The 24708-nt window shown below is 36.9% G+C and overlaps 1 protein-coding gene across 10 annotated transcripts in view; it reads right to left on the reverse strand.

The window, feature by feature from the left end:
- The window catches only part of DMD (dystrophin), a 1076492-nt gene that overhangs the window by 1008087 nt on the left and 43697 nt on the right, over nucleotides 1-24708 (reverse strand). For all 10 annotated transcript variants that reach the window (XM_042788288.1, XM_042788292.1, XM_042788293.1 and 7 more), the window contains one exon: nucleotides 3893-3954. In XM_042788288.1, coding sequence (XP_042644222.1) covers nucleotides 3893-3954 — 62 coding nt within the window. Of the gene's footprint in view, nucleotides 1-3892; nucleotides 3955-24708 lie in introns of those variants that run through there.

Here is a 24708-nt window from a genome sequence, read left to right on the forward strand (position 1 = left end):
TCATACCCAGTACTGGATATATCTCTTGTGATAGCTCTAATTATAGTTCTATTATTAAAAACTAGGTTACAATATGTTCCTTTGCTATCATTATGTACACTGCAGAATTTCATTATTTTATAAATACAATTCTTCTGAGGACAGAGAAAAGCTCTTTCTGAATAAAAAGATACTAAAGTAATATGCTCCACATTTTTAAAGTTCCTTTAAGTTTCAATTTATTGCATTCTATTTGGATGGTAAGCAAAGACGGTATCACTAAAGAAAGTCACAATATCTGTGATTAGAATGGGGAAAACACAAAGGTCTCTTGGATTATATTCTCCCATTTTTCCTATATTTTTAATTTACTAAGTGTTTTAGCTCACAAATATTAAAAGCCAACTTTTGGCCTCTCTTACTGAAACAATGATGAGTTGCTTATAAATGAGTCACTGTAACCTTTAAAGCACAGATTTTCTGCATAATCCATTTACTGGCTAGTAAAAGCAGTAGGAATTAGAGAGAAACCTGCTCTTTTGAGAATCTGTAACAGAGACCTGCAAATACATTTTCCCCAGTTTTTCCATTTAAAGCACCCCACTCAACCTGCCAGAAAAGTTTCAAGAGAGACATGGCCTCACCTACAGCAACTGTAATCTTGCTGACAGTTCTGCTAGTTTTCTGTATATATGCATTCACAGACTTCTTAGTAGCACTCCAGAGGTTTCTAGGTTCTGCACATCACAGACGGAAAACTGCCAAGATGATGTGTTTGAGAGTGTGTTATGGATTTAATGTTAGGGACTTGACTCCTTAGCTAAGAAGTAGCAGAGTTCACTGCTGAAGTCAGGGCATCTGAGTCCAAAATATCTACACATGATACAACTAAAATGGCACTGCATGCATGGCCAGAAGGAGGATGACTTCTACTTCCCTCCAGGCCTCAGAGTCAAACAATAGATTTTTTTTTTTTTTTTCTGCAAACATAAATTATATGAAGCTTCTGAAGCTAAGCTGATGACACATAAATGATAAAATTATTTTTCAATAATTTATAATTTCTGACATTAAAAGCATTATTTGTATTTACATCGCTAGTCAAATGAAAGCAACTTGCAAATGTGTTTTGAAAGCTTAGACTAAGAGTAAGTCTGCCAAGACACTGGTACTCTAGACACTGAATTTTCAGGAAAGGAATGCAGCTCTTTTGGGGCAATGCACTATAGACCCAACACAAGTGAAAATTTTGAACATTTAGAACTAAGCTTTTACTTTGACTGCATAAGGGTTTGTTTAAGTTATGAAGGGTGGTGGATGGGTGAGAATTGTATAAAATAATTTCATTCAACCCTAAATATTTTACAGTTAATTAGTGACCTGGATTGCACTATTCACAAATAAGAGAAGTGAGTGATGTAATATATTCCTCTACCTTAATTCTGACCCCATAGGTTATTCTGCTCAAAACAACACCTCTAGAGCCACATAGCAGTGAACACAAACCAATTCTACAATGAAAATAATTTCTTTAACACTTTTACAAAGCTAACAATGAGCAGCTCCACAGCTAGAAACAGAGATAGATATGAACCACTGAAAACAAGTCAGGACAAGAAGAGGGATAAACTGTAGATTTCACATGGAGATCCACTTTCATGTTTAGAAGACCACCTCTCCCAAAACATCCTGGTCTTTAGAAGAGGGAGAAACACTGTCCCAGGACAGCACACAGATATTTACTATGACCACTCATGTTACAGCGGAATACAAGCAAGGGGGGTCTCCTGTATTTATGTCCTGAAAACCCTAGAGAGAAATAAAGTTTGCATGGTACGTGACTGCATTGGAGAGCAAACCATGCTTGCTGCATGTGTGCCACACAGGCAGCCAGCAGGTATTTCTAAACTTACCAGACATATGTGATTTCCAGTTTCAGACCAAGTATTCTGGTGTTATGCATAACAGTTTTGTAGGACAAGAGTATTTTGTCCAAGATTTAAAGATCAAGGATTTCTTGGTAGATTGATTGTTGAAATAAAAAGACCCTGTCCAAAACACAGGTGACGCATGAGGCAAAGAAAAGCTTGAACCATAGTATTTAGGAGGTTTTCCTCAGAGTCCAAATGAAGTCGAGGGAGATGAGTATTTCTTCAGTATGTTTACGAATGCATGTTCACATACAACTCAAAATGCTGTTTATAGAACTGAAGAAAAAGGCAGCTAAACCACCATTAAAATACACTCCACTGAACTAGAATTGGAGAAGAGACATGTAGATCATTCAGATGACTGAGTCAAACCTACTATTAAAAGCGTCTGCTGATAAGTCGAATTTTCTAAAACCTTCATAATCCTTGTTGTTCTTCTGCAGACTTGCTCCAAGTTTTCTCAGTACTTGCAAGCTTTGCTATTCCATAAAGCAACCATTTCTGAGAAAGAAACGCTCTAGGAACATAAGATTTTCTTTAGATATAGAAGCAACAGTTACTCTTATTTTTCTGTAACTATTTCTGTGACCATAACAAGGACTAACTGGCAATACATTTCAAATTAGCTTGTATCAGATGACTGCTGCTGAGGCCACTTCATATATGGAACACCAAGATAGTAAATTACTCAAGCTAAAATCTCGCCATTACCAAGTAAAATAAGATAATTGCATTTTTCACCTTCTGTCAAGCACTTCCATTATCACAGCCATAATAAATTTGCCTCTTTTTTTTTTGCAATAGTACCATGTTTCTGACTCATTTTGCTTGTGATTCACCGCACTTCCCAGAGCTTTTCTTTGCTTTATTATTGCCAGACCAGTTATTCCCCACTTCTGTATGCATACATTTTACTTCTGTCCTAAATATAATACTTCACACTTGGCTTGTAATTCATCGATAAATTTGAGACCATTTGTTCAAGATTGTATTTCATCCTCATCCAGTCCTCCAAACTACTGGACATCTCTGCTGTAAAGATGCTGAGCACAAATGTGTGCTCTCTAAATCACTTGAATCACTATTAGAAAATGCTCCAGACCATGGAGCAATCCTGTGAGACCTGCTGTTGGACTGTACCACTGCTGAGCATGTTTTCCAACATTATGGTGGTCATATTCTTCTCTTTTTTAATGATGAGAATCAGATGGGACACAATCAAAAGCCAGACTAAACAGAAGGTATATCTGTTTACAGCTACTATTTCACTGTTGTCTATTGTCAGATAAAATGACAGATTATGAGATTGGTTTAGTTTATTACTGGCAGATACAGTTCAGTGATTTTATCCTCCAGGATTTAAAAAAATGTTTAATCTAATTAATAGTTTGAGATCATTTTTCCTCTGTATTAAAGATAAAACCATTATATACTGCCAGGGGGGGTCTCCTTTAAATAAGTTAGTTATTTGGTCTTTTTTGCAGTACATTTGTGAACTTTACTATTCTCAAAGATAACTATTTCAAAACATACTATAAATGACTTACATAATTAGCTGACTGGATCACACCTCTTATCTTTGACATTGCTCCTTTCCAATTCATCTGGTTTTGTTAAATTTGTGATTGCAATTAGAAACAAGTAAAGACAAGCCCAACAGAGGAAACTTCTCCGTATATTAGGAACATAACAAGTGTCCAAAAAACAGTAATACATCTACATCACTGGTTTGAGAAGAGTCAAAGTAAATTGATGCAGAGAACATTTTGAGAAGAGGATGCCTTCTTACATTTCAATCTCTACTGATATCTGGGAATAAAACCTGGACGTTTTTTCAAATAAATCCTTCAACTGCATTCTGCAATGTCTGAAACTTGTAACTGTTATCTTGAAAATTAAACCTTGGTGGAGAAATATGAAGGTGTTTTTACAAACTTACAAGACATATTTTGGTTTATAAATAAATAAAAATATTTAATTACCTTAGTAAACTGTGCATTTATCCATTTTGTGAATGTTTTCTTTTGAACATCTTCCCGTTCATCTGCCAGAGAAAAAAGTAAAGCACTTCATTAGAATTATTCAACAAAATAGTACAATATTATTGGTTAAAGTTTCAGCCTTGGTTTGTAGTAAAGCTACTACTGATAATTCAAACACATTCAGGGCACCTCTTTGGATGTTTTTGGTCTTTGACAATTACATCCTCATATTTTTGAAAGCCTACAGGTTCCCTTCATAGTAATGATCTGTATCCCTAGCTCATCTCACCCATCCTATGGTTTCTTTTCTTCTGTAAGGGAACATATTGCAGTAGAATCTTAAATATCCCACTCAAATTTTTAATTTCATGTAAGTATTAAAAAAATATGTTATTTAATGGTTCTGGCAGCAGGAAACTCTTCTACAGCACTTCTAGAAAACTACTGCAATAATAAGTATTTATGCATGTCCTCAAATTTCATGAGGAAGTGAACCCTTCTGGACCACAATGACAGTTCTCCATTGGCCAGCCTTGCCATACCTTATGTCTTTCCTGCCTTGCAGCTATTTACCTGTCAAAAGTTGTTATATATTTTTTTTCCAGTGGGAAAATAAAAAAACCCCACACATTTGTTCAGCCATAAATTAAAACCCTTCTCAATCTTTAATACAAAAAACATTGTAGAGGGAGATGATTATCTTAGGCCTTGATTTCTGCATCCAAGTTATAAGTACAGTTTTGATGCAGAATGGAACTGGACACACAAAGGTACAGTTCTGATGTATTTTATGTAGGTTCAAATTAGAACCTAATAAGTATTTGTTCAAAAAGATCTATTAGGCATTATCTCTGAAATAATACAGAAGGGTAGGCCTCTTTGTATGACAAAGTAAAACGGAACAAGAATTAAAGGGTGTATGTGGAAAAGGCTGCAGAATGCTTATACTAAAATGAAGCTCACTCAATGCTGCCTTTTGGTTTGCAGTTAAATTCTCTACACTTCTTACATAAAAAGGGATATTAAATTCCCATCTGAAATGTTCAGCAATTAATAATGTGAATGGATTCATCTGAATTTGAAAGGCAGGTATGGATGAGCTACATGAGAAATGCACAGCATTAATAATGTACTTTGCTTTCCCTCCTTCCACCCCTTCAAGGAGATAAGACAGGTTTTGTTCTTAAAACCTCACCTCAATAGCACTTCAAAAGTGTGTTTTCACAAGATTGTTTTCCAGTCTCAACAATACAATACACTCACAAAAAAATAATTCTAGAGTTTGTAAAGCTACTATGTCATTAGAAAAAACTTCTGCATACAGGACGAAGTGTGTTCTAATTGCTTTCAGATGACCATGAGTGAAAAGATTGACAATGTAACAGTACTGCTGAAAACATGCCATAGAAGTCAAGCATTATATACATTCTGCCACTAATATGTGAGCTTTTGCTACAGGAAACTTCCTAGAGTTCTACTGCTATCTATCCCAAATAATCCTGCTTGTTTGATCCCTTGGCTGAAAGTGATATTTGAATAATTAGACATTCAACAAAAAGCAACAGTATGAGGAAGAGATGCATGCTTTTTGTAATGAATTATGTTAAAGCTGTTAAAAATTTTATTTTTCCCCACAAGCATCATATCCCTCTTTGTTGACTGTTAGTAACCTGTTTATTATATGATTTTTGACTTATTCCAGCCATGTGCAATACACAGAAGATTGGAGAAGGAAGATGCATTTTGTTGGTGGATGGTTCATATTCAATCTGATGTTGTATTACAAACTTCTTCAACAACTTCATATAAAATACTACACGTAAAGAGCTATTTCTGTTTAATCATCTCTGATAAAAAAAATTCAAAATGCAACCTTAAAATGGGGTAGAAGAAGAGTGTGTGGTATTTAGCAGGGAAAAGGAAAGAGGCAAAAAAACTTCTTTGAAACTGTTCAAGCTTCCACTTTTCCACCCCAGGCTACTATAATAGTATATTCAGTAACAGTGGGTGAGGGGTTTTTTTGGTTTTTTTTGTTTTTTTTTTCTCCACAAAAAATATATGCCAGAGATTTAATTGCTAGTCACCAATTAATTCATGTCCATTTAGCTAATAAAAAACAGGATCTCCTGAGGAAAATGAGAGTTAAACCCACAATTTGCATGTTTGAAGCTTATTCACAGTTCAAGCAGTGCTCTGCTACCTTTGCAAACACAAATCTACTCCACTGCTGTTTTCTATATACAGAGATCATTTCAAGTACTTTTATCTCTAGATGCCTGCTCTGACAAGTTTATACCACACTAATTTGTTAGTGACAGCCTCCTAACCTAAAAAAGAATCAGTCTTTTGGTTATGAATGGCATGATCTCCTCACAGCATGATTTTTTTCAAAAAAGATGTTGTCCTAACCCAGATTTACAGATGAAATGCTGGGTGAGGAAGATGAATGACATTTGTCTGCGTGATGTAAAGCCTTCCAGAAAAAACTTATACTGACCTGTGAGATTTATCTGATTTTCATGCACTAGAGCCTCTAGCACCACTGAACAGACTTTGTTTTAACTAGAACACATTCATAAATGGACCTTAGAGTTCTGATATATTTTTGGTAGGATGAGCATCCAGCTTTTCAACTGTGAATGCAAACCTCTCGAATTAGCTAACTGCACATTTGACTTTAAAAGTATTTTTCCAGGCTAGAGCTCATAAGAAATTATGAGCAAGTACAGTATTAATGCAGCTAATCATCTGACAAAGGACAGTTCTAAGATTTAATCAGGTGGCAAGACTAGTAGACACAAGTGGTACACTGAAGAATGCTTAGGATCATGCAATCAGGATTCAACACAACAAAGATGGTATTATTAATGAAAAGTGGTTACCAGACAACTTTTCTAGACACTTATTAAAGTAATTCATGCTTGCAACCTACTACTCAAATGAAATTCCCTTCCATTTCTCACAAAAAACAGCATTATGTTGTCATCTCTTAGTAAACTACACTTATTACTACACTTATTTTTTGAACATCCCCTCCCAAATACCACCAAACATATTAAATAAAAAACAAGTGGAAGAAAAAAGTATTTTAAAATATCTGGTATACTCTAGATAGTATTCTGAAAGCATACAGCAGTGTTAACACTTATTAAAAAAGCAATACTTTTAAACAATGTGAGCTGATGAATACCAAGCAGATTTTACATGAACCAAAGTTTAGAAAAATATAGTATATATGTCACTGCATCATTCCATTTGTATTATATAAGCCACTCCCACAGAAAACATGGAGTAGGGGGAAGGAAATTTCCACTCTTTGGTGCATCCTTCTCTATTTTTCTAGAGGATCTTCAGCCTCTCTTTCTCCTGACATACTTAAATAAATAATGCTTTCACAGACTCACAGAATGGTTGCTGTTGGAAGGGACCTCTGGACATCATCTTGCCCAACCCCCCTGATCAAGCAGGGTCACCTACAGCAGTTTGTCCAGGACCACACTGAGTCTCCTTTTTAATATCTCCAAGGATGGAGGCTCCACAGCCTCTCTGTACATAGAATGCAACATCAAGACTGAATCTTTCCTACCATCTTCAGTCTGCCTTCCACAGATGTGGGTATGGGCTTCCGATGCAAGTGGCTTAGAAAACTCCTCAAGAGTAAGAACAGCCCATTTATGAAAACTGGAAGACATTCAATGAAAGTGCACTGGCACTTCAGGGATATGTGAATTGGGTCATATCATCAGATTATTAGATTTAATTTGAAACAAACAAAGAAATCACTGTCTTTAAGGTGTCAATAAAGACATTACATAATATGGGAAGAATATTTGAATCACTGCAGAGACAGGCAGTGATAGGAAGCTCAGTTGTGCGACAGAAGATTTTATCCACTCTTCAGCAAGCAGTTCCATCACAGGTTGGAACACAAACAGGAAAGAAGGAGTTTTATCTCATTTCTTTACCCAGTGTTGCCTTGAGCTGGGTTAAACAATAATTGAATAGCTATGTTTTGTCTACCAGGAACTATCAGGAAGAAAGAAGAAAAAAAGGGAAAAAAAAAAAAAAAAAAAAAAAAAAAGAATTCCCATATACTAGCTGGAAACTCTGAAACAACGGTGTTAAGTCAGGTATCAATTCCTTCATTTGTGGCAACTGCAGGTTCATTGGAACACTGCACTTTAGAGTATAAAACCATCAAAATTTCTATTTGATTTTCTAGCAGACAAACAATGCAGATTTAGAAATGGCCAGGATTTGCTTCAGTGAGTGGGAGTGAATATCAGCAATGGTGGGAGCACTAGGAACAAAAGATGCCACAGATAGTCACATTATTGATACTCTGGCTCTATCAACTCAGTATTCTTCGATGTTTCCAGCACATTGTTACAATAATCTTCCAGTAACTACAACAGCTGAGAAATGTTCACTTCCCATTCTTGCTTAACTGATGGGAGAAGAAGAAATCAATGCAATATAATGACTGGATGATATTTGAGTGGACTAGCTTTGAATTTTAGTCACTGAGGTCATCCGAGACATTCACAAGCTGACAGGAAATACAATAGACTGCTTTGACAGCCAGCCAGTGATTTTAAGTCTATTGCTCATTTAAGGCAATATGTGACATGCGATTCTTTGTCCATCTTCTATAAATATACTGATGAGCAGTGTGTTGACTTTATCTGAATACTGTTAAAACTCCCTGTTCCCTATGCTACGCCTTGAGACTTTACTGTGGAACCTGAGTCAAATCACCATTATCAGAACATCGCAGGCTTTTCAAAACACTGATGAACCTATTCAAAAGCTCAGCAGAAGTGGGAGACTTTGGCATCTAGAAAATCCTCATTAATATATAACAAAAAAAAAGTACAACTCAATCCTTTGAGGAATAGTATATCAACATTTTCTGAGGACATTTGGTAAGATTCAAGGCAAATTTATGAAAGGAACAGCAGTATTAGTATACCAAAAAGACTTAATCTCAGATCTGCTCCCTGCCATTGCATCCTTCAAATACAGGAACTCAGCGACAGGGATTCCATTTGCTGCTCAAGGGACAGAAGAAGGAATGGCTATAAGACCCAACCTACAGGATTTCTACTGACACCATAGGCCTAGATTGAACTCCAGGCTGAGAAAGTCATTTATTTTTCTCATTTCATTAGGTTAGCTGGAATTGTTCTCCCATTAAAAATGTTTTAGGAAAACTGCTTCCTGACTTTTCTAATTTTTTTAATTCTTTAAGGCATTACAAGTGTTTATATAAGGTCTCATTCTTCTGACTTTGCTTAATTAAGTATTTAGGGAAAAACTACAGAGTGCTTTTGAGGATAAGTATGGATGTCATGGGGTAGAAAATAAATAGGAGCAGCATAAAGGATAATGAACACAATGGAGTGCCAGTCTGGAACAGAAGGAAAGAGGAGAAAAGAAAATAGTAACAACAATAAAAAAAAAAAAAAAAAAAAAAAAAAAAGATGAGGAAGTGGTGAGGTGGAAGACAGAAGGGGAGGGAAATACCTTTTCGCTGGTTTGGAGGGGAAAAGGGGGAAAAGACATGGATAACTGGGATGAGAAAAGGCAAAGACAAACTCTTTCTGGAAAGAAAAAAAGATGTGTCATTGCTTGTGATATCTGGTAGTTAGAAGATCATAGGCAAGGCAGTAGTGGATTTGAACAAAAAAACTAGCCAAGCATGTGCAGCAAACCAGCATAGTGTGATCTGCCTCTCCAGGCCATTAAGCAGTTCCAAAAAAAAAAAAAAAAAAAAAAAAAAAAAAAAGAGCAAAAAAGAGTTGACTAGCATCCAAAAATACCAGGATAATGCAAACAAGCTACATATGATCCCTAAAACAGTAAGAGGCAGCTGTGAAATGTACACATAGATACAGGCTTGAACAAAATCATTAAATTTGCTGTATGTTTGTTAAAAACACCCCTCCACTCCCCCCCGCAATTTCTCAGTCCTTTCCCCTAAATAAATCATATGAGGTTGTGCTAGGTTCCTGTGGCACGGGTTTTTTTTGATAGCAGGGGAGGGGGATACAGCAGTGCCCCTTGTGAGAAGCTTCTCAAAAGCTCCCCTGGCTCCAAGTCAGACCAACATTTGGCCAGGATCAAGCCAATCTTCTGTGCCTCTGCAGTAATGTATTTAAGAAGGGGAACCTGAGAGGGGGTTGGGACTTGTGAGCAGGAGTTGGGAGAAGGACGAACACCCAGGTCAGCAGATGGAAGGAGAAGGATGTGGGAGAGGTGTGCCGGAGCAGAGACCCCTGTATCTGTGGGGCCCAACCCCTGTGCATGTGGCTGCCCACCCTGCCACACATGGAGGTCTGTGGTGGAGCAGAGGTCGACCTGAAGCCTGAAGAGGAGACCACTCCAGGATAGGTGCCTGTGCTTAAAATAGGCTGGGACCCTGAGGGGAGAAGTGGTACACCCGCTGTTGTGGTTCGGCGCTGGGAGGGCTGCAACACGCGGGGGTGACCCACACAGGAGCAGCAGGGGAATGGCTGCAGCCTGTGGGGGGGACTCACGCCAGAGACAAGGTTCATGGAGGACTGTCTGCAGTGAGAGGGCAGCCACATGGAGCAGGGGAGGAGTGTGCAGTGTTCACCCCACCTCCTGAGAAGGAAGGAGCGGTGAGCTGACTGTAACCCCCAACCCCTGACCCCTGTGCTGCTGGGGGAGAAGGGAGAGAGATCAGGAGCTGAGCTGAGCCCGGGAAGAAGGGAGAGTTTGGGGAAGGGGGAGTTGGATGTGGTTGGCCCTTCTCACTGTCCCTACACAGTCCACTAAGTGTTGTCTTTGTTACCACTTGAAGTGATGTTTTCTTCTTCTTCCCCTAACAAGTCGGGCTTCTGCCTGTGACCATAATGTGTGAGTTACTCCTCCTGGTCCTTAGATTGATTCTTTGAGCCATTTCTGCTCCATATTCCCCTTCCTATCTGATGGGTTAAGGGGTGAGTGAGCAGCTGAGTGGTGCTCAGTTGCCCTCTGGGCCTAAACCGCGACACAGGTAAATTCCCAAGATAAAAGCAGGAGCACAGTTCAAATGGAATTTAAAAAAAAAAAAAAAAAAAATCAAGAAAATAAACAGAGTTTTAGTTCATCTTTTCAGAACATTTTAAGTATACACAATAGGCTGGCTGGCTGTTAAGTGTAGTAGCTAATGACAGCTGTATAGGTTGTGAAAAAAGCAGAGAAATCATCAATGTACAGAAAAAACCCTCCCTCCTGCCCTCCCCCCGCCCCCCCCCCCCCCCCCCCCCAAAAAAAAAAAAAAAAAGCTTCCTGACTTCCTTCCTTCTGATTTGCTATAGGAGGTAAGAACTCTTTGGAAGAGGGTCTTGATTTTGTGTCTCTTGTCATCATGGGGGTAAGGGCATGGAACTGGAGTAAGAGTGCTTTTCTCTCCAATCTCATGTAACACCACACTGAATGTCAGGATACCTGCCACAAATGTTTGTGACCCAACATTCCCTTAGGCTTTCAAGAACAAGGACTTGAATGAGTTTTGAACCACAGTCTACCAAAAATATCCTGGTCTCACAGTTATTGACAGCTTTGCAAACACAAACTTTACTGATTTTGTTTGCTGGTTTTCTTTTATTCTTTTCTAACTAGCAATTATTTTGCATCCAGGAAGTTTTTCCCAAAGGGAAATCACTCCTAAAATGCAACCTAAAAAGCCCCAGTGTTTCCAAACTTCATATTTCTCTGCAAAGTTAAATCACTTCTCAAAATTAAAGAACAAACCAATCTCTGCCTGGGAAGCTGGTGCTCAAAAGGGAAGGAGTTCAGTTTATAACTTGTTATCTTTACATGAAAATATATAATTATTAATTTAGATATTCAGCTGTGTATAAGCAGTGTCCCCCTTATCATGTATTTTTCAATGTCATATACATATATTGACAAATGAAAAGCAGGTTAATAACATTAATAGAAGCACGTTATTTTAGCATCATACCATCATTTTAATAGTATTTTCTGAATACTGTAGATGAAGTATTACATCTTAAAATGAGGTAACATGTTCACCTTCACTTAAACCCCCATGACAGTTGGAAGTACTGTAACAGCTGAATCCGCTGCACCTTTCTGGAACTTTCTAAATATTGTATGATTTAACTATATTATCAACTTTTTGGCAGATACCAGTAAAATCATGTTGCCAGTACATCCAAGTACCTTGATAAAATACCAATAAGATTATTTAAAAGCATTTTTCTGTTAAAAGCAACAAAATACACTTGCAGGATAAGTCTGCTTAGTCTTTAAAAATTCAGAGAAAATTTGGAGAAGGCTACCAATGTTACCGAAACATGAAAGAAAATTAGTTGATAGACACTAACTCCATCTTGTCAAATGAGTATATCTGGGGAAAATACCTTATTGTTTCTTGATGGATTATTTTGAACAGATTAGGGAAGCATAAGTTAAATGCTGCTGATACATCATGCGATGTACATAAAATCAACAGGTATGCATTTGGCCATATAGATTTACTGCTACTAATACTAATATTATACATAAAACCTATTGTAGCTCCACAGCCCAAAGCTGCAATTTTCACCACAGCTGATGAAAGATACTTTGATCCTTTCATCTCCTAAAGACAACTAAGGACTGGTAAGGTTAGTTAGCAGAGATCACACTCTGGTTGGAGTAAGGAAGCAACATTTGCTGCTCAGTCCCGTCTCTGGTTGTTGGTCTGACTTGGACGAAAGGATATAACCTAAGTGACATTTAAAAAAAAAAAAAAAAAGGTTTAACTTGTTTGAAGGAGTGACTAGACATGACAAACAGATTAAATACATCTTGACTGTATTAACTGTGGTTTCAGATGTTCTTTTAACACAATTTCTTCCCTTCCCAGAAAATGGGAATTGTTAGCAGAAGAAAGAAGGAATCAGTATCAGCTTTTTTTTTTTTTTTTCCCCCTCCTCAGAGCACATACATATTTTCATACTCTGCTCCTTGCAGAGGAAGGACTGCAGCAGTAGGACAGATTGATAGGCCCAAGCAGGTAACATGTCAGCAGCAGTCCCTCTGTGAGCCCTAACATACAGCCAGCACCAGGAAAATCCTCATCAGTTAAAGACTAATAAAATTGGTTTGTGTACACAGTGCGTTTAGTGACAACCCATAATAAGCACTGTTACTCCTCTGTACCAATGATCTGAGAATTGCTGCAACTAATTCAAAGTGAAAGCAAGTGCTCTCACCTGGGCTGCTGTTACCAAGCTGGCTTGAAGCAAACCCCAGCATGATAAATGCTCCTGTCACCACTGTGGGAAAAGTTACATACCAGAAAACAGCAGCACTGACAGATCCTGTATTTCAGCAATGTCACAAAAAAATCCCCACAAAATAAGAAACTTGTTTTTGAAAAACTTTAGATGGCTCTAGCCTTTATGGTTTTCACCAGAAAAGGTGTTATATGCACTGTGAGTCAGAAACCTGTGATAAAGTAGCTGTGGCCAACAGTGAACTTTGCTTGCCAGGACACGGAGGCTGTAGGTTTCTTGGGGGTTTTGTTTGTTTGTGTTTTTTAAACTTTGGAAGACAGACCAGCATTTAATTGATCAGCAGGCCACCTCAGAGTAAGCTGTGACAGAGGCACAGTGTGGGAGTATTATTATAACAGAGAATAACTATTGAAAATAAAGTCAAGGTTATGTAACTAGATAAAATTATCCACAATTTTCATATGTATAACTTACATGAAAAATACACAAGTATTTTTCTTTTGTTCAGAAAATAGAAGATAAATGCTTACTATTAGACTGACCATGTCTTAGCTGGAGATTTTTACCATCTAGGTTTCTATTTATGTTCAGATATAAACAATAAAAAACAAGGGACCATGGATAGTAAGTTTTATTCATGAGCTAGTCACAGCAGCATATATCAAAAAGGGAAAATGGGAGCCCACAAACTTTCTGAATGATAGACTGTCGACTAATAACAAATGAAGCTGAAAGAAGCATCAGGACTTAAAACAGGTAATCAGAGTCTAAAATACGACCCTAGTACCTAGTGTTGCACACAAGCTTCTGATGTAAAAATGAAATTGCTACACTGTTTTCAGCAAATGCCACCTAGTGATACATAACTGCAAAGCTTGGAACCACTGATTTTTGTGTATCTTATCCCAGGTTTTCTCCTATGAAAAAAATCAGACAAATGCTTTACATGATCACAAGCCGTCAAAATTCATGTCACACATGCAGAACACAGAGGAGGATGGGTTAACCATTCATGAAGTGACAACATCTGTTTCAGTTTGTATTAAAATATTCATTACAAATAATCATGCTAAGTACACAGTAGTGGCTAGTGCTAGTCTGCAATATTTCAAGTTCCTTTTTTGTTCCTCTGTCAAAAGCAATTAGAGAACAGGCTGTTCTATACTGCTTGAGTGACTGCTGTCTACTTTATTTCATCTGACCTAATTAGTGTCTGAGTTAATTAGTAGAAGCTGCCACTGAGACATGTATCAGAGAAGTTTGCAATTAATGAGACCGAGGTGTTAATATGCATTTGTTTATAATACACACACCCTGTTCTTACAGTAAAGATACTGTCATAGCAAAGCTGATAACATTTACTGGCCCACAGCTGGGCTTCACCTTATTATACACCATCTGCAAAACTCTGAAAGAGAACAAAACATGCCCCTAGAGGACAGCTGTATAAATTAAAGGTAAGTGGTCGGTGTTTTCCACTCCTGTTTTCACTTCATCTGAGATAGACAAAGTAATGATGAATACGTCTAAAGCACAGTTGTGGTTTATTTCATTCACAGTGAACTATTACACATTGCCTGCTGTCAGGTCTCTTGGCTTTCTCTCACCATCCCCAAGCTCCTCCCACTCTCAAGGGGAGAAAAGAAAGAATAGTCAAAGAGCAAGATAAAGCATTTAAAAAGGCCCTGTTGATATTGATCAATTGGAGGGGGGAAAAAAGCTAGTAGAATATAATTTAATTCCTCTAACCCCCTTCTCGTTTCACAGCTACTTTATACTGTTTGTATTGGCTCAGTTGTACAACTGATGGAGAATCAAATTTTCAGGAATACACGTTAGGGTCTGAGGGTTTAACTGATTGGTATACAAAACATGATTATCTCGTATTACCCCACATTTGGGAAAACTGCTACTGTTTCATATAAGTGAAGGATAATACAAATTAGATAAAAATTTAAATACCAGCACTTGATAGAAAACCTGAATTAAAAATCACGTTAAATGTGCATACCCTACCTGCTATAATATCAAACATTCTTGAAAGGAAAAGAGAGTAACTGAATTTCTAGACCCCTCATAAGCAACACCTTGCAAACAGCTATAATGTTTACTGTAGTCTGTTCTTTCTTCAGCTTCTTGAATCTTCTCATTTAATAGCTTTAGCTGGGAAGTGACTGCTCAGCCCCCAGCACAAAGAAAAAACATTTGAACTGGAAGAAGGGGGTGGGGAGAAGGTGTTTGTCTGCTTTTGTTACTAATATATTGAAAAATCAGGGCACAATAGAAATCAGTTTTACTCTTCATCCCAGATATGGTGACCACCATTACTAAGAAAATGCACTTTTTAGTATATGTACTAAAGTAGTATATGTATTAAAGTTAGAATTCAGAACTGTGCCCAGAGCCACCAGTAGTTCCAACCCTTTTACTTGCCAGGAACCAATGGGGAAAAAAAAAACATTATATGGAACAGGCATTTTAAGCTGTAGAAATTAGGTCACTGTAGATAACAGAAGCTCTTTACGTGACGTACCATCCTTGTCTATCAAGTTATACAGTGCATAGCATTGGTTTCTGATCTAATATCTGTCTATCGAATACTGCATTCAGAAGTAGGCAGCCTACAACACATAAGGAAGGTACAGGATGCATTTCTTTTTAAGCAGTCAGGCATAGGTACAACTTATGAACATTTTAATGTCTGTAGTAACACTGGAACAACATACTTTTCTATGTATTATTAAATATATTGTTTACAACTCTGCAGATACTTTTCTGATTATTTTAAAGTTGTCTAAGGAACTAACTGAAAGTAATAAGGAATCCTATCCAAACCTCATAAACCTGGTGTTAGTGCACTGACTTCTGTTAAATCTGAATACTTGGGTTGGGTCTGGACACAGAGTTAATTCACACATTTGCAGTAAAGCACAACATATTAAACTTATCTTGGGAGGGTGGAGTAGAAAGAATTGGTAAAAGGAACAGGGAAATGGAGATAACAAGAAAGAAAGAGGAAATATATAATTCGCTTATTTATATACTGAGGCATTTTCCATGCTGGGGAAGGGGGAAAAGTAAAGGAGAGCACCATTTTAGAAAGGTAACATCATTAGATTTTGTAACATCTCCTTGAAATTATTACTCCACATCAGAATATTTGAAGCACTAGTGAAATACTTGTTAAAATTTGATTTGAGTACCATTCATCTTCTCATTAAGTGGGCATTGCCTGAGGAAGTTACAAAATATTTGTAATAGCAACATAGATTATTTATTAATTTATTTGTTTAATTCATGCAGATTTCATGCTCTCCCAACTGAAACTACGATTTTCTGGCTTCACCAGACAGGAACATTTTAGACAACTAACACATTTGGTGTCTGTATGTATTCTCTGCATTGATCGGGGATTTTTCATTTCATACATCATTCAGAACTGCTTGCAGTGAAGGATTTCATATCTATAACATTAAGTGAAGATTAAGAAATATTAGTATTGATGTTAGGACAGTCACCTATTATAAACATTGATTTTTATTTCAATTCAGTGCCAACTCATCAGGTCTACTGAGAGGAGCTGCATCTCCTTAATATAGATTCAGTACAGAAAAAAAAGAAAAACATCTATTTGTCATTCTTTTTACAGCTGTTCTTTTCCAGTCTAGACAACTCAAGGCAAGTGTGACATTTCACAACATCATAAACTACATTCAAGAAACATATTGTTATTCTATTCCAATGTTTTTACAACAGTAAAGAAGAGTAATTTTCTTTGTAGCTTAATGCCTTCTAGAGGCACCTCAATCAAACCTCATAGATATTTTGATCACATCCATCCTAATAGAGAAACAGAAGTGAATAGATATCGGAACTTAAGTTTTGGCTTTTACCTTGGAGGATTGTACAAAAGACCAATTGAAAACATTCAGGGCTGTACAGGGTAGAAAACGTACAAGTTGTCGGAGGGGAAAGACACATCACCAAGAGAGACATGGTCATCCATTCCCCCTGCCCCTGGGGACACAAACCACTCCCATCAGACCCCAGTAAAATATCTCCCTTCATAGAACGAGGCAATGTTCCAGGCAACTGCTCTTTCACTACACATCCCAGAGTCTCCCCATGTATTATGTTTATATCACTATATTAAAAATGTGCAACACAGAAGTTTCAATTCTGGAAATAGGTCTTATATCTCCTGATTTCCACTGGGAAGTAGTTGTCATTTTACTGCTTTGATTGTATATACTTATATTGAAACACAGAGGTATTTTTAATAAAGTTATAAGAGAAGCATAAAAAAAAAAAGGACATGCATTATAATTTGAAAGATTTGAGCATGCACGAATGCTACTGAAGTCAGATGAGAATGATTAGGTATTCTAAAGCTTTGAAATCAAACTTGGAAAAAGATTAGGATTTAATGGATGCTTTCCAAACCAACTATATATTTTCAATTTATAACATGCATAAGAGAACAAACTTAAAAAATCAAAAAGAGAAGGCATATGTATTTTATCCAACAAATATAGTCAAACATCAGAATAGTTAAAAAGTAAACTTAGTACAAAAAGTGAATTCCATGTAAATTATTTTACTTTGCAATTCGCTAGTGATTCAATTCCATAATCTCAAACAGCTGTATCAAGCTGAATGAAATAAACCCCATACCCAAAATGAAGCTAAGATTGAGTATGACTGAATAACTGCACAACCCAAAAAATAAGAAAAGCAAATTGGACCACCAACAATGTCAGTTCATAAGCATATGCAATATTAAACAATGGATCAAGGGCAAAACTTTCAGCTGCTTCAACACCAATGCTAAAAAATGTAAACAGGAAATTAAGAGAGCTAAAAAAGGATTTGAAGAGAATTTACATCCCTGTATAGGTTGCACAAATCAGTAGTAAAAAGTACGTAAGAAGCAGGAAGTCAGATAGCAAAGCTGGTGGATGGGCAGTGAGGGGTTACTAGATCATTGAAGAGACACTGAACTTTACTGATAAAGATGCTGAGGAGATTCCCACTCCTGACACATTCTTTGTAGTGGGTAGATCAGAGGAATTGCATCAATTTGAAATAAACAGAGAGAAAGTATTAGGCCATATTAGTAAGTTATATGGCAATAAGTCACCAGGGCTGGTAAGCATGCTTAGACTTCTGAAATAATCCCAATGAGAAATTGGGAAAAGATCTGGCCAAGGTACATAACCTGTCATTACCAATGGCAGCTGAGCCAGTGTGGTAGTGGTTTACCAGTGTAGAACCCATATAAAGGGTTCCAGAGAGGATCCTGGGATAGCCTAGCATATTTGACTAGCGTATTTGACTATAGACTAGCATATTTGACTTGCACTCATGTTAAGATGGAAGTGTCTGTTACAGAAAGTAAGATCACTGGACATGCAGATAAACCAGGAATGAGCCAGGCTGACTTCACAGTCAAGGAAAATTCAGCCTGCAACCTCCTGGAGTACAGTGATGCTATGTGTAAAGGGGACCCATGGGATATCATATACATGTATTACAGCAAAGCCTTTGGCAATGTTCTATGCCCAAGGTTATTAAAGAAACTAAATTTCGATGGGACTGGAGGAATAGTTTGTTTATAGGTGGATAACAGCTTAAAGAATACCTAGAAAAGCGTAGGGCTTAACAGATTTTTCAGGATGAAGACAAGCCAACAGTTGTGACTTCTAGGCACCATAGTGAGGGAGGAAACAGAAGGCTCTTTCAGGCCATGAAATGCCTGGAACATCATTCAGTGGTGAAGAAGTCTGGGAAGCCCTCACAACACTGAGTAAGTCAGCAAAAAGATGTGTATTGATGTTGAAGATGAAGTGGTGCATCCAGTGAAAAGTGTCCTAAACTTTGCCAACATGAGGGTGAATCCAGAACAGGCACCTATAAAAGAGGTCCTGAAGTCATTGTTGACAGTTCTCTGAAATCACCATCTCAATGTGCAATGAGTATAAAAAAAAAGCCACCCAACATATGTCATCCCCACATGTGCTGTGAACAAAACAGAAGGGGTCCTTTTGTTCCTATAGAAGTCTGATGTGCCCATACCTGAAGGGCTGCATGCAGTTCTGGTGTCCACCTCTCCAGGAGGATGCAGTGGATTTAGAGAAGGGCAAGCAGAGACAATCAAGGGGATGGAGCCGCTGTTTTATAAGCAAACTCAAAGAGCTGGGACACTTCAGTTTGAAGAGAAGGCTCAGGGAGGGGGTAAGATGGAGACATGAAAAGCATGAAGGGGTGGAATTTCTATTAAAAACTTGTACATGAACCAGGGGAAAGTCACCAAAAAAGATCATGCTGGTTTAGAATGGATCAAAAAAGTACTTTACCCATTATTCATCAGAAGTTAATATAGCACTATACAAAACAGTTCAATGTGTCCACCATTAGAGAACATATTTCCTCTTCCCCTGCCCAAATCAAATGTAATTCCTATTTTCTTTAAATGTCTCCTTTAATTTATTAATAATACAGCTTTTTTGCACAATCTTTAATTTCTTTTACGTTTCCACACACTAGAATTTGATTCTGGTGACGTAGTCTCCGTGTGGTTCACACTCGCACTGTGGAACTCCTGAGTGTACAAAATCTTTGGTCCAAATGTGTAAAAAGATTAAAGAGGATTTATAAAAATTAATGGTGGAAAGGTATTCAGATGGATCTGGACACAAGTATCTTGAGGCACCGTTTAACTTCAGTACCGACTAATTACTGATATCCAGAAGCTGCGAGGTATTATCTACCATGTAAAGGATTCTCGTTTCACATTCTTGCTAGATGGACCTTTAGGCTAATTCAGTGAAGATCTGGAATAAGAAAATTAGAATTACTTCTGTATTTTGCTCCTTTTACTCAACTCACAAAAGAAATATTCTTTGATCAACGCAAGAACCAAAAAATATATCTTTGAGAATTTTGAGAATTAAGGAATGAGCTGGTTACTCCTATAATATTTGCAATGCCTAACAACTAATTTAGCAACCACATAAATAATGTCTATGTTATTTTGGTATTTCTACATCACTAATTGTCAGACATTCTTCATCAGGAACATCAGCTTGATGACAATGACACACAAAGGTTAAATCACTTGGATATCTAATTAGCCATCAGAAACAATGCTCCTATGACATTCAGACTCCATCTAACATCACAGCAGAATTCAGAGAGTTTGTAACCAAATACAAGTTTTGGAAATTAAAAATACTGCCATTCTTATAATGGAACAAGTAGAAAATCACACAACAGGTAGCTAGTGTAATAAAAGTAACATGGAAAGGATTTTTAATTAATACAAAACAACTTACAAAGGTCAAATTGACACGACTGTCACATTTCAATCAATGCAAATGGAACTCTTAAAATTCTCTTCTTCATTTCTATTTTATTTTCTCAGTAAAAAGGAAATGGAGTACATTTCAAATCTTGGACATTTTTCCTCCACAGTTCAGGGTTGAATGGAGAGAGAACTTTGGGAATACACAGTTCTGAATATTAAATTTTCTAACACCTAGGGAGACCACTGTGCATAAAAAACTAATGTTTTTTTAATTATTTATGTTCAAACCATACTCAAATATAATACTGAAAGATATGAAGAAAGAATCTGATAGCTTCTAAATTGTGTTTGTTCGTATAATTGAGCATGCAGATATTATATAATAGAATAAAATGCAGATATTTGCTTGCTGTTAGGTTTTATACAATGTAAGGAACTACCTAGAACACAGACTGAACTTCTGGACTAAAAAAAGTGAGCCTGACTACTAACTTAAACTTATAAAATTTAAACATTTTCCTTTTCCCCATGAAGCTAGGTGCTGTCATGAGAAAATAATTTCCAGTGCTAACAGCAAATATATTGAAAGAACAATTCATTGAGGCAGGGGAAAAAGCAGTTTACAGAAGCAATATGAATACAAAATTTTAAAAGTATGACTGCAATTTAATGTGGCTTAAATTATCGTAAAGAGAAAAGTAGGGAATTACACTTGGTAAAAAAAATAATTATAGGAAATGGAAATATGACAATTTTCAATTCATCTCTATAGAAGTGCATTAACTGTAAAATAAAACTGCAAGGTATGAGACATCTGTTTTCATTTAAAAAGTTTTTAAAATCTTTACATACAATTAGATGGATATTTGAGATTTCTAGATTCACTATGAATAGCGAATAATTAGTCAGAGAAATACACATAAGCTGTTCTTATAGGTATTAGCTTAATGCTCTGCTATATTTTTGTAATAGTTTTCATTGTCATCGCTGGCTTGTATCACATAAACTTCACACAAAAAATAAGAATGACTTTAACAACGTAACATTCAAACAACCTGTATGACAGTTTATCATCAGAACTTAAGTGTTTCAAAAGTTGAAAAAGTTTATAGTCTTGGAAACAGAAACAGTTAACTCAATCTCCCTTTTAGCTGTTGATTTATTTAAATGCACTTGATTTAAGTTGAGCATTTAAGGGTTGTCTGGTTTTTATTTTAAAAGAGAACAGCTGTACACCTACTTTTCAATGTACTGCACTGTCAAGACATTTCCCACAGCACTCCCATAGTTTAGGGCTCTGCTAGAACAAACACAAGTGCAGGAACTTGCTATATATTTCAACTTTGAAAAATACAAGTTAAAAAATACTGCATGGACAGGAAAAGTACTTTCCTGTTTCACAGATATTTGTCAAACAGGTCACCCTCCCGGATGGAAGAAGGGGAAAGAAGCAGTGCCATTGCTTGGAATGATGCATGTTTCTGGATTACTCTCATTAGTGAGGATTAAAGTCTTGGCAGACTAAGCAACATAGATTTAAATAACTGCAGTAAGTATAATGCTAATGCTAAGAAATAAATTAATTATGGAATTATAGCCCACTATCAGTTTTTAAAGCTTAATAGCTTTCCCAAGCTTTTTTTTTTTTTTTTAATTGATAATTTCCATAAAACTTTACATCTTTTAAAATGTTTCTATACTTTTTTAAGTAACACGGTTACTAGGATTGCAGTGAGTAGCAGAGAAAAACACTCAGAAGTTGGCTTTGATTTTTACTGCAAGTCTTCTCAGAAATGTGAGCATTTTACAAGTTTAAGAGTTGAGATTAGATACTACTTTATATAATAAATTATTACTGAAACTAGCTGCTGCTTTATAGAATGAGTTATTATTGCCAAAAACATTCCCAGTATTAACATTTTGTGCACTTCCTTACACCATGCAATGATAGAAATATAAAAAAACTGAAGGTGAATTAATTTAATTCTACAAAATTGGAATTCAGCTAGACAAACTGATTGTTAATTAACACAGACTTTCTACGCACATTCAGAAGACTATAAAAACAAAGACATCAACAAAGTGATTCAGAAGCAAATTACAAACAATAAAAAAAATCATCATGAGGTAATTTTCAAATGCATCCATATTCAAGTTTTGCAGTATTTGTATCAAGTGAAATGTATCTTAAGAGACTATTCAAGGAACCAATTCAAACACACAAACATACATACACACATATACACAGAGTTATACATGTTTAAAGTACTGAAGGTTTTGCAGTGAGTTTTGACCTTCAGATGCATCAGAGTGCTCTGTGACTGATTGGTTGTGACAGAAGCAAAATAATACATATAATCTTCACTTGTGCAAGTGTTCAAGCAGCCACATCTCTATATTACTGATACGCTAACATAGATTTCCATATTTCTGAAAGATGGCACATACATCCAATGATGTTTGATGACTTTTAATAAACTCAAACAAGAAGTGTTCTCATTTCTGAAGTATTTATGAAGATCGTTTTCAATTCTAATGACACTAGTGAGCATTAAATGTGGTTCATCTTCCTTAATCCATGAACATAAACTTTAACCTATATGTGTAAGCAACTCTTTTTAACTGTTATACTGTATGTTTGATTGCAGCTGTCTTTTTTCAATGTTATTGCTAGCTGTCATCTTCACTTTACAAACTGCAATTAGGATTGATGCTTAAATGTATGAACATTTCTGAGAGCTGTTATATATAACAAAGGCTGTAGATTGTGTGTATCTATGCTATCTCTGACTATTTTTTGGCAAACTGCTATCTTCAACCATTGAGATTAATTAGTGCCTCTACATCTTGCTGCAAGATGTATATACAAAATATAGGAGACACATAATGAAATAGCCAATTAACAAAAATTATTTCAAGTAATAAGACCCACTAATCAGGACTTCAGGGTTACTTTGAAAATGTAATCCCAGCAGAAATTCTGTGAAAATTCCTGACCATTTAAACTGAAGACTGAAAATGCCTGAACGTTTTATGCATACATTTTGTTAACACATTTTATGTATTCACCCTCTACCACCTTTAACACTTCAGAACAGTGTACCTTGCTTTATATTTTGCATGTTAATCAAAAGCTGCTGTTCCTGTAACTGAGAAGCCATATAAACACTGCTGACTCTGCCGCTTCTTTATCTGAAAATCTAAACCACCGTGCACAGTATTACAAAAAGTCTCACCACCCGAAAGGTATTCCAGGTATACACTGAACTACAGCTAACTTACAAGTACCCACTTTCACTCTCTACAGAGTGTGCTTGTTGTCCTTCTCCCAAAACATACACTTACTTGGAAAAGATGCCAACAGATTTCAGAGTGCTCCAAAATCCAAAATTACACCAATTATGCCACTGACATTTACAAGCAAGTCAGTTAATGAAAATAATATGAACAGAAACATGTTAAACCAAGACAATAAGGCCTAAAGAAATGCATGCAAGAATCCAAGAATATATATATATATACTTTTTTTTTTTGGGGGGGGGGGGTAATACAAAATTAAAAGCAATTCAACTATCTTAAAAAAAAAAAAAAAAAAAAAAAATCCTAGTCTGTCTTCAACTTATTTTCAATGATTTGATCAGACTTTTTAATCAAAGGCCAAAATTACATGTTACATAGCAGTGTGGATGTCCTGGGTTTGACTAAATGATGGGGATTTTGGTATGAAAGGGAGGGGGCTACAGCAGTGGCCCTTGTGAGAAGCTTCTCGAGGCTCCCCCAGCTCCAAGTTGGACCCGCCTCTGGCCTGGGCTGACCCAATCAGCAGTGGTGGTTGCACCTCTGTGAGAATTTATTTAAGAAGGAGAACTTGGGAGGAGGAGTTGTGACATCTACATGGACACCAAGGTCAGTGGAAGAACGGAGGAGGAAATGGGGGAGAGATGTGCTGGAACAGACACCCCCCTGTAACCTGTGGTGACACATCAGGGCCACCCCCCTGCCACTCATGGAGGTCTGTGGTAGAACAGACACTGGCATGTTGTCTTAGGTGACTGCACCCAAAGAAGGTTGGGACCCCATGAGAAGAAGCATCCCCTGCTGTTGTAATTTGGTGCTGGAAGGACTGCAACGTGCAGGGGTGTCCCATGCTGGAGCAGCTCAGGAAGGGCTGCAGCCCGTGGGAGGTACTTCAGTTGGAGAAAGTTGGTGACCCATGATGGAGCAGTGTGGTGAACGCTGCAGCCCATGGGAGG

Source organism: Tyto alba, unplaced genomic scaffold, assembly GCF_018691265.1.
Source record: "Tyto alba isolate M040663 unplaced genomic scaffold, T.alba_DEE_v4.0 Super-Scaffold_14, whole genome shotgun sequence".
In the NCBI taxonomy this organism is placed as follows: domain Eukaryota; kingdom Metazoa; phylum Chordata; class Aves; order Strigiformes; family Tytonidae; genus Tyto; species Tyto alba.